The following is a 17,579-nucleotide window of genomic DNA, read 5'->3' as shown; positions in this document are numbered from 1 at the left end:
TAACATCGATCTTGTATCACAGCTGTACCTAATCGATGTTTTCTATATTTTGTAGTAAAAGAATGGAAGAAAATATTAAAAAAGATATATGTGAAACAAGTTTATTCCTGACGTATATAAAAAATTTCTTCACTCCCACACAGAACAGATAACATTTGGCATGTAAAAACCTGTTCATTTGTCTCTTCTCTCAGCTGAAGACACACAGTATACACCTAATTCAATACAAGCTGTGCTTGTATGTCAAGTTTTGGAGTCCAAACATTAAGGTTGTGATTTTTATTTTTATAATAAAATAATTTCACCTTTTTATAAAACAATAACTAAGATGAAATAAAATGTGATAAAAAATTACTAAGAAAATCTTTAAAAATAAAGTTTTCTCCCTTCAATATAGACCAATAAGAAAAAATTAATATAAAAAAAAACTCTTCTGGATTTTAGGTCTGGGATGTATAATTTTAAAAAATTGTAGACATTTCTTGATAGCTCTAATATATGAAGTATAAACTTTCAAAAAATCTTTTAAAAATATTTAAAACTAAGGGAGGTAGAGCTTAAGAATAAAAAAACATGTAATTCAATTTTAAGATGTAGTGGTTGATTTTTTTTAAAAAAGGTTTCTGGGTTATTTATATATGCATTGTATGTAATTATTCGCTTTAATAAATTTTATGTTTCTTTAAATATCCCCTGAAGAAAAATGAAATATGTTTTTTTCACAATATCCCCCACTGCCTTAATGACATTTTTTTAAAATTAATACAATAAATTCCTCCATAAATATTTTCGTCAAATTTGAAGAAAATCGGTTTGGTCGATTCTGATATATAAAGCTAAAAACAGTGCGATTCATATACCTACAAACATAAATACATATCTCTTTCTTTGTCTGGTTAAACTAGTTAGACCCTAAAACATAAAGATGTGCAAAAAAACCCCATAACCCATTTTTAAAGATACGATTATGTTTATAAATGAACCCATCAAGAGAAAATAAGTATTATAAACATTGAAATTGCAGTTGTATTTGTTAATTTTTTTTCAGGTAGTTTTGCTGTAATCAATAACATAGAAGACAGTACCCTAACAAGAAAGATCAGTAGTAGTAATTCTTTCAGTAATCAAACTAACCTAAATCAACATTATATTTTACATTTTTGTACTATGTAATTGTATTATTCTAATAAATATACGTGTGATATCACATTAAAAATGATAAAAAATATAGAAGATACAACACATATAGAACTTTGCGACAAAGACATCACTGGTGAATATGTGAAAATTCTTGCTCAGCAGTTAAAAGGTAGGAAGATTACTACCCTGAATGTTAGTTTTAATCCTATCGGAGATATAGGTGCTAAACATCTATGTGAAATTCTAAGAGATACTCAAATTACTAGTCTGAAACTTGCTGACATTGATATAGGTAGTGAAGGTGCTAAATTTATTGCTGAGCATCTAAACGGTAGTCAAGTTAATGACCTAAGTCTTGCTGGTAATTTCATCGGAGATAAAGGTGCCAGATATCTAGCTGAGATTGTAAAAGATACTCAAATTACTAGTCTGAACCTTAGCGAAAACGAAATACATGATGAAGGTGCCAAATCTATTGCTCAGCATCTAAAAGATAGTAGAGTTACTAATCTGAATTTTAGTCGTAATAACATTGGATATAATGGTGTTAAATATCTTGCCGAAATTCTAAAAGATACTCAAATTACTAGTCTGGAAGTAAGCAGAATCAGAATAGAAGGTGCTGAATTTCTCATTCGGCATCTAAAAGATAGTCGGGTTAATTACCTGGATCTTAGTTATAATAATATCGGTAATAACAGTATTCGATATCTAGCTGAAATTCTAAAAGACACACAAATTACTAGTCTGAAACTTAGCGGAAATAAAATAGGAAATGAAGGTGCTAAATCTCTTTCTCAGCATCTAAGCAATAGTCGAGTTACTGATGTAAATCTTAGTTATAATCTTATCAGCGATGTAGGTGCTAAATATGTAGCTGAAATTCTAAAAGATACTCGGATTACTAGTATAGATCTTACAAATAATAATATAGGTATCGATGGGGCTCAGTACTTAGATCTTGCTCAAGGTAATACTAAAAATTTATCTCTTTTACTTGATGTCTGTTGTTGTACTGAGAAATTTGATTTTATTCGCATCATTTCATCATATGATTCTGAAATGCATCATATTCCAAATGTCACTCTTAATGGTAATGGAATAGGAACTAACGGTGCTAATTATTTAAATCAAAGGTTTAAAGATATTCCTATCGTCAAATTAACTCTAAATTATGATATATTGGATGCTACTGAATCACACTATTTGGCTCAGGCTTTTAACAACATTGAAATTATGAAACTTAATGTATATCTTAATCACATTACGCAAGGTAATAGCATTCAATACTTAGTTCACATATTTAGAGGTAGTAGAATCGTTAAATTAAATCTCCATAAAAGAAATCTAGTATATTCTGATGCTAAATATCTTGTTAGTCTTTTAAAAGAGATTAACATTATTGAACTGGATATGAGTGAAAATCATATAGTAGATCAAGGTGTTAAATACTTAGTATCAGGTTTAAAAAACAATACAATTAAGAAACTTATACTTTCCAGTAATGATATACGGAATAACGGTGCTAAATATTTGGCTGAAATCTTAAAAGACACTCAGATTACAAATTTAGATTTATCTAACAATCGCATAGGAAGTAATGGTGTTAAATACCTAGCAGATGGTTTAAAGCAAAGTCAGGTAACCCATCTAAATCTCTATAGAAATGAGATTAATACTAAAGGATTACAATATCTTTTTGATGCTATTGAAGCTACAAATTTATGTTGGGTTGATTTGGAACATGAAGTTATAGAAACAGGATTAGGAAAAGAAAATTACAATATAGTAAAAAATACGTTTAAAAGATTAGTTTCACTGAATTCTCTAACTACTGAATTTGAGTTTATTGTACCTAGAACAGATACTTCTGATGTAAATAATTATATTTTTTTGATAAAATCTTTATGTGATAATCCAAATGTTAAGACACATATTTTTGATATGATATATCATAATGATTATCACGGTTATGATTTTAATATAATGAGAAAGATAAATAAACCAAGTCTTTCTAAAATTTCTTAGTAGAAATACTGGTTAACTGTTTGTCCAGGAGGCACCCGCTCTTTATGAACAATTCCCTTTGAATCGAAGAAGCACAAAGCATACGTTTCACTTTTGACTTTGACATGCGAGCTTTTTTTGGTCTGGGTGAACCCTTTGAGCACCATTGCGAACTTTGGCATTTTGTCTCTGGATCGTATTGAAAAAACCAACCGCCAGTGATAACACGGCTCAACACATCTGGATTGATTTCCGTTTGTTCTAACAGATCGGCTGCCACATTTTTCCGTGTTTCTGGCTGTTGTGTGAGATTTTTTGGGACCATTTTTGCACAAATCTTTCTCATACCAAGATCTTCAGTTAATATTAGACGAACCGTTTCTCGACTGATGTTGAGTTTTTCTGCAATCATTTTCACGGATAATCTTTGATCAGATCGTACGATTTCACGCACCCTGGTCAAGTTGACATCTGTCCGTGAGGTTGATGGACGTCCACTGCGGTCTTCATCTTCAACATTCGTTCTGCCTTCACTAAAAATTTTATGCCACCGAAAAACTTGAGCTCTTGACATAACCTCCTCTCCAAAATCCTTCTGAAGCTTACCGTAAGTTGTCGTCGCGTTTTCACCTGATTTAACGCAAAAAGAAATGGCATACCGTTGCGCAATATTTTGCGGTTTCATTTCTGTGACGAGAGACACAAACACGTGTTCACTTATTACAGCACAACTCACGACTGAGCAGTTGCATCAATGTCCCGCTTGGACTAGAAGTAGCTTATAGACCAAGGTCAAAGATGGTGTGCCTACGCAATCTGCAGGGTTGCCACATTTTGCAAAGAAAAATCAGTCTCATTACTTTATTGTCGCACCTCGTAGATGTTAACAGTATGAGATGTAAATTTGGAATGAACAATATTAGAATTAAATGCATTATTATATTATTTATATAAAATATCAGCTGTTAACAGGCAACTGAATTGTAACAACTTGTTACTTCATGTGAATAAGACAAAGGCAGTTTTTTTTCTAGGTTTATAAATAATGAAGAGGAAATGATACATAAGTCTGAACAATTTGGCATTATGCCATTAACTTCTTAATTTATTTATCAAACTTTCTTTATTTTACATCAAAAAAGTCATGTAAGTTTTATTGAATGGTATCATTTGTAAATATATATTTAACAGGATAAACAATAATTCAGAATAAAATCACTGCAGTGTCACAAAAATTAATGAATTTTTTGTTTATCAAGTTCTACAACACTTCAATTAATTATACCAGAAGTTCAGAGAATTATAATTTAAATATTAACTATCAAAATTTCAGCATATAAGAAGATAATATTTGTTATTATGATTAATTGTGATATAATAATTTTTAATTTTTGTTAATTATTTGGAGATATTTATAAGCAAATGTTCTATGTTCCATTGTTACTAAGTTTCACATTAATATACATAACTATTTATATATGGAATGTGTTTTTTTTTTAAACTTCTCTATCTTACCTTATATACTTGACACTCACGTAAGTCTTTGGACTTGACTTTCTTGTATTAATCAAGAACAGTTATTGTATTTCTCTACTGTATTACACTATTTAACAAGTATTTTATATTATTTGTTTTTGTTAATAATAATGTTTTGAATGGATCTATAATTATTATTGTTAATACATTTGTAGTTACTAAAAATTCTTTGATTTTATATAAAAAGACTTTCTAATAATTTAACACCAAAGCTTGAAGCTTGAGCGGTGGAAATGTGAAAATGGAAATTTTATAGAATACGAAAAATGCCACATAATAACGGCAACTAAGGAATTATATATTTACTGGATGCAGAGTCATTTTTTTTACGAGTGTTGCTCAATAAAAACTTAATTTCTCATTTAAAATTGATAGATAGATAGTATCCTTCAATAATACCAAACTGCTTAATCTCTCACTGATTGCTTTGATTTTTCTTTCAGATTTAGTATTTTCATAGATATATAGTTCATCAGAACTTTATCTGGAATTAATTTTAAAACATTTAAATTATTAAATTTTTTATCATCCTAGTTACTGTGATACATAAAGAATGATACAAATTTTTATATAAAAATAACTGATATAAACACAAACAGAACCAACTTACAGAAATTAAATATTATTCTGAAAAGTTAAAATATTCTTCACTAATCTTCGACTCTTTTGTCGAGTCTTTTGTTTTTACTTCAAATTTCTTTAAAACTATCAAAAATACAGTTCTGGAACCAATTTTTCCACTTAAATTTTATATAAACTACAAAATTTCCCTTATTTTCATTCTAAGAATTCCAATCTTTCTTTCTTTTTCTTGTTTAGCCTCTGGTAATTACTGTTCAAATAATACTTCAGAGGATGATATATATCAATGTAAATGAAGTGTAGTCTTTTACAGTTCAACCATTCTTGAGATGTGTGGTTAATTGAAACCCAACCACCAAAGAACACTGGTATCTATGATCTAGTATTCAAATTCATGTAAAAATAAGTGCTTTACTTATTTTTAAATAAGTAAAGCACTTGAGCGCGGAAGCTCTTGACTTCCAAATCAGCTGATTTGGAAGACGCATTCATCATTAGACGAACCCAGTGGTTTTAGTATTCCTGTCTGGCTTAATTTTCCCAAAGACAATAAATCAGGACGAAATCTTTCACTAGTTGACAACACTTGCTACTGAAGCATTTCCAATTTGTGTTTATTTAACTTTGTTATTTATTTTCTGCAGTAGAACACATCCTGAGACTTTGTTACATTATTCTTGAATCACTGTATAAAAGTAAAATGATTTTATACAAATGTCAATGACTAAATTAAAAAGATATATATAAAAAGAAGTATAAAAACCAGTTCATTGTTTTATGTTCATTAAAAACATTCAATATACACTACATTAAATAAGCTCTGCTAATATGTCAACCTTTTGCAATTCCAACCTTAAGGTTCTGACTTATTAAACATTATTAAAACTGTACTACCACAATTAGACACTTTTTTTGGTTAATAAATAATGTCCTTAATAAGACTTTATAATGTTAAATTAAAAATTAAAATTTTTACAATAGTATTATATTAGAGAAAACTCATGAGTAATTTTTAATACTTTTCAAATTTTAATTTTTAAAAAAAATCTTTTGGCCTGTTGTGATCTGAAATTAAAGCCTTAAAATATAATATTTTAACACTTTATATGCTTATTGCTAAATTTAAAAGGAAATTGCAACTGCACAATACAAGTATAAGGAGATCAAGCCATGCTTCAAATTATGTGCAGCTGATTCTTACTAAGCATTCCATTTTCCATATTGACCAGATCTGGCTTCCTTAATCTTTTTTCTCTGAAATCATATTTCATTTAAAAGGTAATAAAGATTCAAGATATTGAGGGAATTTCAGGCATCAGAAACAAGTAATGTATTGCATGGATACACGGAGAGAAAGTACTACTAATAAAACTTGTTTGGATAATGTTTGTTTGTTTGTTTATTCAGGAGTCGTCCAGAAAGTAAAGAACATTTGACTTTGACAAATATCTCCGGACATGCTGGCCATAGCTGGTTGTCATTAACTCCCTTCTGCAAGCTTTACTGTAATACTATGCAGACATTTGTATTTTTTTACACACCTTCAAAGTGTGTGACAAAATAGAAAATCCCATCAAATGTGAAGTTTGTAGGTGTTATTCATTTTTGAATGCAAGGACATTTCAGTCCATTGAAATTTACAGAAAAATAAAGAAAATTTTTGGTGATGCATCAGTTAGGAAATGGTGCATTTATTCCACATATCAGATCAACAAAAAACTATTACAGTCAGATGCATATTCTTTAAAGATATGTCCATTTTAAGTAAACAAGGGAAATTCTATAATGACCGCATAATAAAAGCAACTAAAGAATTGCTCTTTAGATTGCCGATTATGTATATATATAATGGGTGCCGAGTAAATTAATTTTTCATATAGCTTGATAGTTGTTTATTATTAGTTTTTGCTGATAGACACAACCTGTGAACTGTATTTTTCATCAGATAAAAATATTTTTGGCGTTTAACTTTGTAACACAGAACTAATTTACCTGTATTAGAATTTTGTATGCTATTTTTTTTTTAATTGAGAATTTAACTCTACGCTAATTATAAAATGTAGTCCTTGTATTCCAGAAAGAAGCTGTGTAGACAATTATCAATCTGGCTTATCATGAATCTTATAACATAATAAAACCAATTGTTAGCAGCCGTAATTTTATGTAATCATGAAGAATGCCATTTAAGCCAGGGACTTTGCGGATGAAAGGCTGAAATATTAACACTGCCATAGATTCTGAAAGTTTGAAATAATACTGTTAGCTAATCAGAGAAATTTCACATAATTCTTGTAATACTAAAAATGTGGTGATTGTATACATAAAATAACAAGTTGTTCAAAAACATTGTTATTATATAGTACTCTTGGGAATTTAATGTGGTTTAAAATACTTTTATTGAATTTATTTAAGTGGTCATTCAATTTAATCATTAGATTAATATACTTTTTAAGTTTTAATAGGTGGGCAAACAACCAGAAAAATTATGACGACACACAGAAGAAAATGAAACTGAAATTTAACTTAACCTACACTTTAATTTTATAGAAGTGTAAAAAATGGAGAAGGCATAAATGTACACAAAAATATTTGTAACTGCCAATCCCAGTATATCCTGATGAAGAGTATCCTTTCTCACCATCAACCTTTTTCCTTTATTTTTATCTCTTCAGTACTGTGGGTATAGGTTTAACCATGATAAGATTGTATGTGCTGATTTCAGGTTCTAAAGAATCAGTGATGTGTTCATCTTGTAAAGGATTATCTGGTTTGACTCAAATACTGTTATTTTTTGTCTGCACAGAATCCTAGTGGATAAAGCAAAAACCAAAAAAATGAAAGATCTTTCATCAGAATTAATGAAAGGCAATAGAAAAAAACTATCATTTTGATATCATCTAACAGTTTTAAAAGTTAAAAGAAAAAAAATTATTTTGGCCTTATTTTCAAAGAGAAATACTATCAATTCTGTTTATTAGTGTGTAGGTGTCTCGATGAATCTTGAAACTTGGAAGGCAGGTATGGTACCTATTATCCGAACTGAAAATATTCAGTTTTTCATCACAGAAGCATATTGTTTTCATCTAAATACAACTTATTAATTTATGTTACTGGGTGATATTATGGATTACTTTTAAATATTTTCTTATTCTGATGTTTATACTTTATAAATATTAAGTATTTTGACATAAAGTTTTAAATGTTATAAAAAACATAGGCCTATTATCAACAAGTATTATAATTACATCAGCAGACTGTAAATAATAAATTAACTAACATTATAATTGTCTGACATAGATAAACATAGTTTATAATCTATTGTGATTTTATTTATTGCAAAAATAAATGCCATGAATTCATTTATTATTTCCTTACAAAAAGATAGTGACAGTGATGATTATGATGGCAGTAACCTTGGAAATTGTAATATTTCTAGCTAAGTAGATTATGTTCACTCTCTTTAATAAAAATAATTTTATTTTGTTCTAACATTTAAAAATAATTAGTTTTTTCTATAATTTCCAATTCCATTTCGTGTATTTAATCTTTATCTTATGTTAATCTTTGAATATCTATGAAAATAAAATGGAGCACCAGCATTCATTGAAGATGATATGCATGTTTTACCATTTTATGTGTAGGCCTACTATTGTGCAATTCCCAGTTTAACATAAGCGCTTCTGTAATTCTTGTCATGTCTACAATTTTGAAAACTGCATAACATATTTTTTTGCAGAAAATGATCAGATATTAATTAAAAATTTTTCAGTAAACCAACCAAATTTGGCATAACTTATAAATATAAATAATTAAACCAAATTAAATTTAAAAATTGTAATAACTTTTCAGATTTTAGTTATACATTGAGATGATTTTAGAAATTGCATTCTGTGATCCAATACTAACTCCACCAATACGTCTTACAAAGGCCCATTACTGTTAGGTAATGAAGCAAATGTAATGTAAAAATAAATGTAATGCTGAATGAATGATACAAAGAGTGTTTATACTGCCATGGCATCAAGCATCAAGATTGGTTGTGTCACCATGCTGGCGTATAATAGAATCAACTAGTTTGGCTTCTGACAGAAGAGTCTGAGAATTAATAAATAAAAATCAAGGGGAATGGTGTACATTGCTTTGCAATTATGCAGTAATCATGCTTATATATCACTAAAAATAGATTGTTGATCTGCATGAAACCTGTTGAGACCTCAAACACAAAAAGCAAAGGATGACAAAGTTTATGAAACTTTTCTTGTGTTTATAAATTGTCATCATTTTGATTATTAATAAAATGTTAATTAGAAGACATGCATTTTTATATAATTAGACATATGATTTATTACTTTTGGAAATAGAATTAATTAAAAAGTATTTTACTTGATGATTTAACAATTTATATTATTTACCAGTTTGACAGATTTTTATTCATTTAATAAATATAATACTAATTTAAATAACTAGCTATTTATAAAATTCCACTTTTTATAACAGTACACAAAGAAAAATAATTATTTTTCTGTAAGAAACATAATTGTGTTCTTATCTGTCAAGACAATTGGTATTGTGTCTTGCTGAATTACACAATTGAGGATAAATGTTTACTAAAAGAATCTCCAGCAGTACCTTTCCTAATCATCCATCTATGGGTATGATGTTGAGAGAAAATGCACTTATCAGCAAATCTTTATAAAGACTGAAAAGAGCTTATCAAATTAGGTCAAACTTTTAATTTTGGAGACTGCTTTAACTACATGCCATTTTCCATAAAAAATTTTGCCATAGCCAATACTATTTATAAATAGTACTATCTGCAAGAGATGGTTTTCAAAAGAATAGATAGGAAAACTGTTTAAACTGTTAAAAGAGCTTTCTGGTAAAATAATGAACCTTTCTCCTAGATGACTACGGATCATTGTGAAATTTGCTGTTCATGTTATCTGTGTAAGAAATAAAAACTACTATGCTGATACTTCCTTCTGTACTTTTCCTAATTCGAACTTGGAAATTTAGATTTCCTTAGTTGAAGTGGCTGTTGATTACAAGAAAGACTTGCCACAATAAAGAAGACAAGAGTAAGTTTGTACATTCAAGTATATCTGATCTTGAAAAACACTGTACAGTGTTGGCATCATGTTTGAAAAGGTGTAATCAACCAACGAGGAATGTAATTCAAAGCCCCAAAGGTTATATGTAAGCCCCATACCAAAAAAAGTTTAAAAAATAATCTTAAGAAATAATGTGTAGACCTTTTAAATGCAGGAAGTTTTCTCTTCTTGTTATATTTTACAACTACGTTGTCACTTTTTCCTGTTGTGTAGTAGTCAAACATAGAAATATATTAATTGTTTATATGTTGAATTTTGATTCTGTCTACAAGACTGTAATTATTGATAAAAAGTTTGTATAAATAAAAGAAATAAAATAGTATTATGGTAATTGGTTTTGTAATTAAACTTTTACTTAACTTCGCCTTAATCTTTTTCCCAATCTGTTTAGTTGAGTATAGAATTCTTCGAAAAATGTACAGTGCAATTTTGTATTGATAGTCCGAGCAACCCTGCTATAACATTTACAGAAACACAATATACACCGATTTTCCCATCTTGACGTGGACGCGCAACATTCGATCAGGATTTTCAGTCATCCGATACCACGGATTGTGCGAATTAAAATGCCCAGAAAGATGAAACCGGTGCCTGATCCGACATGAAATACCGCATCGGGTTCATCTTTAATCTTTTTGAGAAGCCGATCGCAATAATTACGGCGTTTTGATCTCTGTTCTAAGTTGTTGCACGATACGGTTTCAAATCTAAATAGTGAAGAATCATATGGCAAGATGTCTATTTACATCGATTTATTTTGATAACTTACGAATAGATTTTCTCGGACTGGCAGATATTCTTTGAATATCGGCAGTGGGTTCTGGAGTCATAACGTAAATTCGACCATTTCGTTACTAATTTGAAACCAACGTTGTTACTAACCGCAGCCAAAGTCAAAGAATGGAATGAAAAATGGATATATACTCGTGAATAAACTTTTTGATATTTAGAAAGGTTTTACTCTTAACAAGAAATAATTTTATTCTGTCAATGAATATATCATTGTATGTAAAATCGTTTAGTATGAAAATATTACAAAAATGAATATAAAAATAAATTAAATTATTATATTTTTAGTATATAAAAAGATTTGGTAATAAGTCCATTTCAGGTAGAATTAAGTACACCATAAGCAATAAACAATAGAAGATTACTTTCTAAATCTTCCTCTCTCAAGTATATAATAAATTAACATTTTCAACGCTCGCGCACACACACGCACTAGGTGTGTTAATAACAGCAGTTACAACTTTTTAAGATTAATTTGTTGTCAATTTACAACAAATAAATAAAAACGAAATAAAATTTATTTTAACCCTTCCCATGCTAGCCTGTTTTTGACCTAGTTTTAATCAGAGTAGAATAAATGTTTAAAATAAAGACTTTTTTGTATATGATCTCAAATATCATTAAAAGTAGGGCGGAAAATCGGCGTTCCTACGTACTAATGTTTCTCAGTAAAGGACGGTTTCAATGATAGAATTGATGCATTAATTTTAAATTATTTATTAATAGCAAGCAACATTGCATAGAAATACTATATAAATAATATAATGTATAAATGATATTATACGTATTTTATGATATATAAAAGACATTATTTAAATATATAAAATATATATATATATATATATATATATAATCATCATCTTTGAAGAATTATGAAATTTTCTTCGTAAATTTCTTAATATGAAGATGTTAATGTAATACATGCAGAACGACTTCGTTCATAACAAAACTAACCGTCACTCGTAGTAAACAGCGCAGAATAAACTAAATAATAAATATGTCATAGGCGCCTTGTTTTATACATAGCTGGCCGGAGAACGGATAGCACTAGACTCATAGTTGATTGAAGAGTATTTTAGTTTTGTGCTTTTTACGGTAAAAACCTGAATAACAAGTGCGTCTTCCGTAATGACGTAATGATTTTATTATTTCTGAATTTACGTTTACGGAGGATCTGCTGTTAAAAATGACAAGGTCAGTGGATTTGCAGCTTTATTTAATTATAGTTTTGAGATTCAAGCACGACGTTTATGTTTTATCTTAAAACGACTCCATACATAAAAATATTAATAGATAAAATACAAAATCTGGATTTTGTAGTTAACAGTGAAGTTATCACTCTTTTTCCTGTTTAGCCTCCGGTAGCTACCGTTTACATAATTCTTCAGAGGATGATATATGTGAGTGTAAATGAAGTGTAGTCTTGTATTTTCTCAGCTTGAAGTTATCAATAAGTGTTCACTTGAAAGAACACCTGTATCCAAGATCTAGTATTCAAATCCGTATAAAAGTAATTGCCTGTATATTAAGTTGTAATAAATGTAAATATTTTCTTTAATTTTTTGTTTTAACAAGGAAAAATTATTTTTACATTATAAAATTTATAGTAATAATATCCGATACGTTTTTTTTTTTGGAATAATTTTATTTGTATATTGATACATTAACGACAACATGCTAGTAGCCAATTGCCAACTTCATGCATGTACAAACCATACTGGAATGTAATTTGAGGTTATGTTTTCGTGGAGTTTTGTGTGTGTGTATATATGTTGTTAACAACTGATTTAATTATCTTTTTTATTACTTTCAATACATTAAGAATTTAAATTTAATGAATATTCAGTTCGGCGAGTGTATGTCATTGATGATGATGGACGTTTGAGGAAATTAACCGTGGAAAATATCTTCAGAGATATTCCTAGTGGAAGCGAATTAGTAATGAGCTAGATCCTAATTTTAATAAAATTATATTATTTAATGAATAGATTCTGTGTATAAAATTGATGTTCACCCTGATGAACAAGTATGTTCTGATATTGAAAGTCCATCTGCTTCAACATCAGAAATTAGTAAACTTACAAGATGTGCTTCTTCTATTGCATTGTTTGACCAAACATCTTGACAAAAGCAAAAAATTCAGGAACATTTCAGTGATTTTAGTTCTTGTACAAATGAACCTAAAATTATTAAATCTGCCAAACAACCAATCCTCTGAAAAAGTAAATTTCTTGAAATTAATGACACTGCTTTTGTATCGAGCATTGATTTGCCTGATGAAATAAATTCATTAAATACATCTTATAAATTTTTCATTTAATTTTTTGATAATGAAATCATAGAACACATTTCATAACATATTTCAGTACACAAAAAACACCTGAAACCCAGTCAAAATTACACCCAATGAGATAAAAAAGTATGTTGGTATTTGTATAATTACAAGTTTGGTCTTTATTTAAAATGTTAGGTATTGGCATCCATTAACTGTATACCATTAGTTCAGAAAATGGCAGCTAATAACTGTAAGATATTATATTTATTTAAATGATAATAGGTTAGTTCCTCAAGTGCAGCCTGGTCATGTCAAACTATTTAAGTTAAGACCAATGCTTGAACACCTTTTGAGAAAGTTTCCTGCTGTTCCAGTATAAGAATCTTTTTCAAATGTGCCCCACTAAGCACATCATCATATAAAACAATACTTACCAAATAAACCTCACAAATATGGATACAAATTATTTTTACTGAGTGGTACTATCTGGTTTCAATTATAATTTTGAAATTTATTCTGGACAAGAAAAAAAGGGTATTCTGGCCTTGGGCACGGTGTGTCATAACCAGACAACTAACTGCAAGTTTCCTTCAGATAAAGAACTTAAAAAACAGCCAAGGGGAACTAGTCTTGAATTTGTTGGTAATGTTGATGGAACTGAAGCCTCAAATTTAGCTTGGAGAGACAACAAAATTGTCACAATGTTGTCATCATTTGTTTGAACCCAACCTGTGAAGGATGTTGTGCATTATAATAGAAAAATAAAGTCCCTTTAAAAGTACCTTGTCCAAATGTTATCATGACATATAACAAATATGTGGTTGGAGAGGACTTAATGAACAGTTTAATTGAGTGAGGACAAATTGAGATAAGAACAAGAAAACAGTTGAAAAACTCTGGCTTCGGTTGTTCTATCTTCTTCTGTTGTTCTATCATGATTGATTGGTAACTGTTGTAAATGTTTGGTTATTATTCAGGAGAGTTTTAGAAAATAAAGGTACCGGTAGCAAACAAAAATCTCTGTCATTTGCTTTCAGACTGGAAATAGCTCAAGTATTATGTAAAATTGGTATAAATACAACACCAACTAGAGGTTGTCCTGGTTACAGCAAATAAAACCGCCAAAGAAAATATTAAAATATTTAACTAATACTCCAGCTGATGTTTGTTAGATAAATATGAACACTGGCCTCAACACATCATCAAAAAACAAAAATGTAAAATTCCAAATTGTAAAGAATTTTCAAGAATGAAGTGCACAAAGTGTTTAATTTATTCTGTTTCAATAACAAAAATAGTTGTTTTGTGAAGTATCATACTGTTGAACAGATTTAGGCTCTTTATTTGTGAATATAATGAAAGTGATACAATAATAATTACTGTTTTCAGGTTTTTTTAGCATATTTAACTTATTGAACTTTTGTTTATCTTTTCAAAATATCTATTTTTCATTTCCAATTTATTTTTTGTTTTCAAATTTATTAAAACTGTATATTTTTAATTATATTGTAGGAATGATAGTTTCTAAGATTTAGCATTAGAAAATATGTTTGTAATATAATCAAATAGCATAAACAACATGTAAATAATTCAGAACCTAGCATTTCGGCAGTATAAAAAACAGTTCGGAAACCATATAAAAAAAGTCAAAAAAATTTAAAAACCTATTTGTAATTTAACTATTTTTCCTACAAATTAAAAGTATTTACGTATAAGATTTTGAAAATGTCTCATTTTTGGAGCCCAAAAACCACATGTGGGGCAAGTGGAAAAAATCTGAACTTTTTACAGCAGTAAGTACTTTACTTGAGAACCATATAAAATTTGTTTTATTTCTCTCAGCAGTTGACGAGTAATGAAACCAAGAAAACCGCTTAAAACACCATTCCTTTTAACTGTAAACAACGTACCCAAAAAATACAGTTATGGATTTTTTTCAGAATATAAAAATTACAACTACTCTTATTAGAATAAATATATTGATAAATGATAAATAGTCAATTACAAAATGATAAACAATTAAAATACATTAACAAGTTGTTCAATTCACTTTTACCTTATTTTACCCCTGCTAATGAAAGTTATGAATAAATCTTGCACTTTTTGGTAACAAACTTAACTTATTGCTGCCGCCATTTTTTTTATTGAGTAGAACTGATAAGTCCTCATTCATCTTTAGTGTAATGTTGTGTTCTCTTCCAGTAATTTATAGAAAAAACCCTGAAGGCGTGAGAATCTTTAAAATATTTTCAAGTTGAAACCATGTTTGATTATCCCTCAATGATTTCTTGAATGAATTACCAGGATCCTGGGGATGGAAAACATGTATTCGATATTCCTTTTGATTTTCAAGTATTTTGACTTCAATGACTTGTCAAGCACTATGTCTTTTTCCTTTGTATGCATTTTCCTTTTCCATGGTATGAGGCAAAAATTTCCATTCAGCTGCGATTTCAAAATTTTGATAATAAAAGTAATTTATGAAATGTTTTCTGTTTTTATACTGGGATAAGGAGCCAAGAGAAAAGTAAAAAAAAAAAAATAGTTTAACTTGTAGTAACAGTGTTTTTTTCTTTATTTATAACTTACTTTTGGAAGCAGAAGAACGATGTAGTATTGTGCTTCAACTATTACTTGAAAGAAGGTTCCATGTTTAAATAATATTTTTGTTTGTAAGGGATCATAAAGTATGACAATTTTAATTTACTTTTCAACCTATTAACATTGAAAAATAAAAGTTCACATGTGATTCTACATCAAGACAGCCTATGTTTTGAAATGATACCAGTACTCAGCACTCTCTTTTTCTCTGTTAAACTCTGGAACCACCATAAAGTATTACTTCAGAGGATGATGTAAATGAAGCGTAGTCTTAGGTCAACCATTCCTGAGATGTGTGGTAATTGAAACCCAAGCATGAAAGAACACTGGTATGCACAATCTAGTATTCAAATCCATATAAAAGTAACTGCTTTTACTGGGATTTGTACCTTAGAACTCTTGACTTTGAAATCAGCTGATTTGCAATGATTAGTTCACCACTAGACCAATCCGGGGGGCTGGTTCAGCATCTCAGGTTGGTTGGTATTCAGCACCTGGAATGTCCTATAGATCGTTTTCAACTATTTGTGAAAATGATTAAATGGCAACCATGATGGTAAGGATTGGAGTGGCTGCTCAAATTTTGCACGTCATATTTGTTCTTTTTAATGCTTCCAAATTGATATGTTACAACCCTATCCTTTCAATTTATCATTTCTTTAATTACCCCTCCCTCAAGGGATATGGGTATATGGGGTTTCATACTGAAAAATAGATTGTTTCGTGGTTGGAGTACTTGCTAAATTTCATTTTTTACATTTAAATGTTGAAAAGTTATTTAAGAGTTGACATATCTTTTGAACATTATTAATATCAATATATACGAGTATAAAAATATATTTTGTGACTGATTCATAATCAATGCCAAGCAAAAATTACTGAAAATAACTTGATGAAGATTTGATATACCTTCTTCTCAAGGTATAAATGCAAACTAAAAAAGGATCTTTTGAAATTCTTAGTTAAGAGGATTAAAACGGATTAACAATGAAATTTACTATTTTTTGAATTTCTCAGTAAGAAGAAAGATATCATGTTGTTGTTTGGTGTGGGTAATCTTCATTTAAATATTCAAAATCTGTCTAGTTTTTAAAATTCCAAGTTTAAATGGATTTTGAATTTTTTTTGATACCCAGCTTTTTTTTTTAATTTCTTTGAAAATTAAAGATTTCAACTTGAATTTGGGAGAGTAATCTTCATGTGAATATCTAAAAGCCAATTTGTTTATTTTTCAAGAATCTTGAAAGGGGTGAAGAAAAGTAAACATTTTGAAAGCTGATTGCAAATTATCCCCATTTCCAATTATATTAAACGAGATGTTCAGTAGATTTCTGCTTGCAAATAATCTTTACATAAACATCTAAAACTATTTTCAGGGTTTTTTGAATTTCCATTTTTTAATGGATGGGGCAGTGTACGGTACCATGGTTCAAACAACACAGCCACTGTTACTGTATGGGCAGTGTGACTGGCCGCACCCACCTCCTGTTACATGACTAAAATACATAAAATAGTTATAAAATAAAAAAAATTAAAAC

The 17,579-nt window shown here is 29.1% G+C and overlaps 2 protein-coding genes across 2 annotated transcripts in view; both read left to right on the top strand.

Moving 5' to 3' along the window:
• Nucleotides 1-829: 829 nt before the first annotated feature.
• On the top strand, nt 830-4,403 carry LOC142332592 (uncharacterized). The gene has a single exon (XM_075379114.1). The coding sequence runs from the start codon at nt 1,216-1,218 to the stop codon at nt 3,166-3,168; it is 1,953 nt and encodes a 650-aa protein (XP_075235229.1). The 5' UTR covers nt 830-1,215; the 3' UTR covers nt 3,169-4,403.
• Nucleotides 4,404-12,106: 7,703 nt separating this feature from the next.
• The window catches only part of LOC142332450 (uncharacterized), a 50,323-nt gene continuing 44,850 nt past the window's right edge, over nt 12,107-17,579 (top strand). The window contains exon 1 of the mRNA XM_075378894.1: nt 12,107-12,359. The gene's annotated coding sequence lies outside the window, so the exon portion shown is untranslated. The remainder of the gene's footprint in view (nt 12,360-17,579) is intronic.

The sequence above is a fragment of the Lycorma delicatula genome, chromosome 11, assembly GCF_047948215.1.
Source record: "Lycorma delicatula isolate Av1 chromosome 11, ASM4794821v1, whole genome shotgun sequence".
Lineage (NCBI taxonomy): Eukaryota > Metazoa > Arthropoda > Insecta > Hemiptera > Fulgoridae > Lycorma > Lycorma delicatula.
Note: the sequence above shows the minus strand (reverse complement) of the source record. Positions and strands in the feature narration are given on the sequence as shown.

Coding starts and splice junctions, on each gene's coding strand:
- LOC142332592 (XM_075379114.1), top strand. CDS start 1,216: ATGATAAAAAATATAGAAGATACAACACATATAGAACTTTGCGACAAA.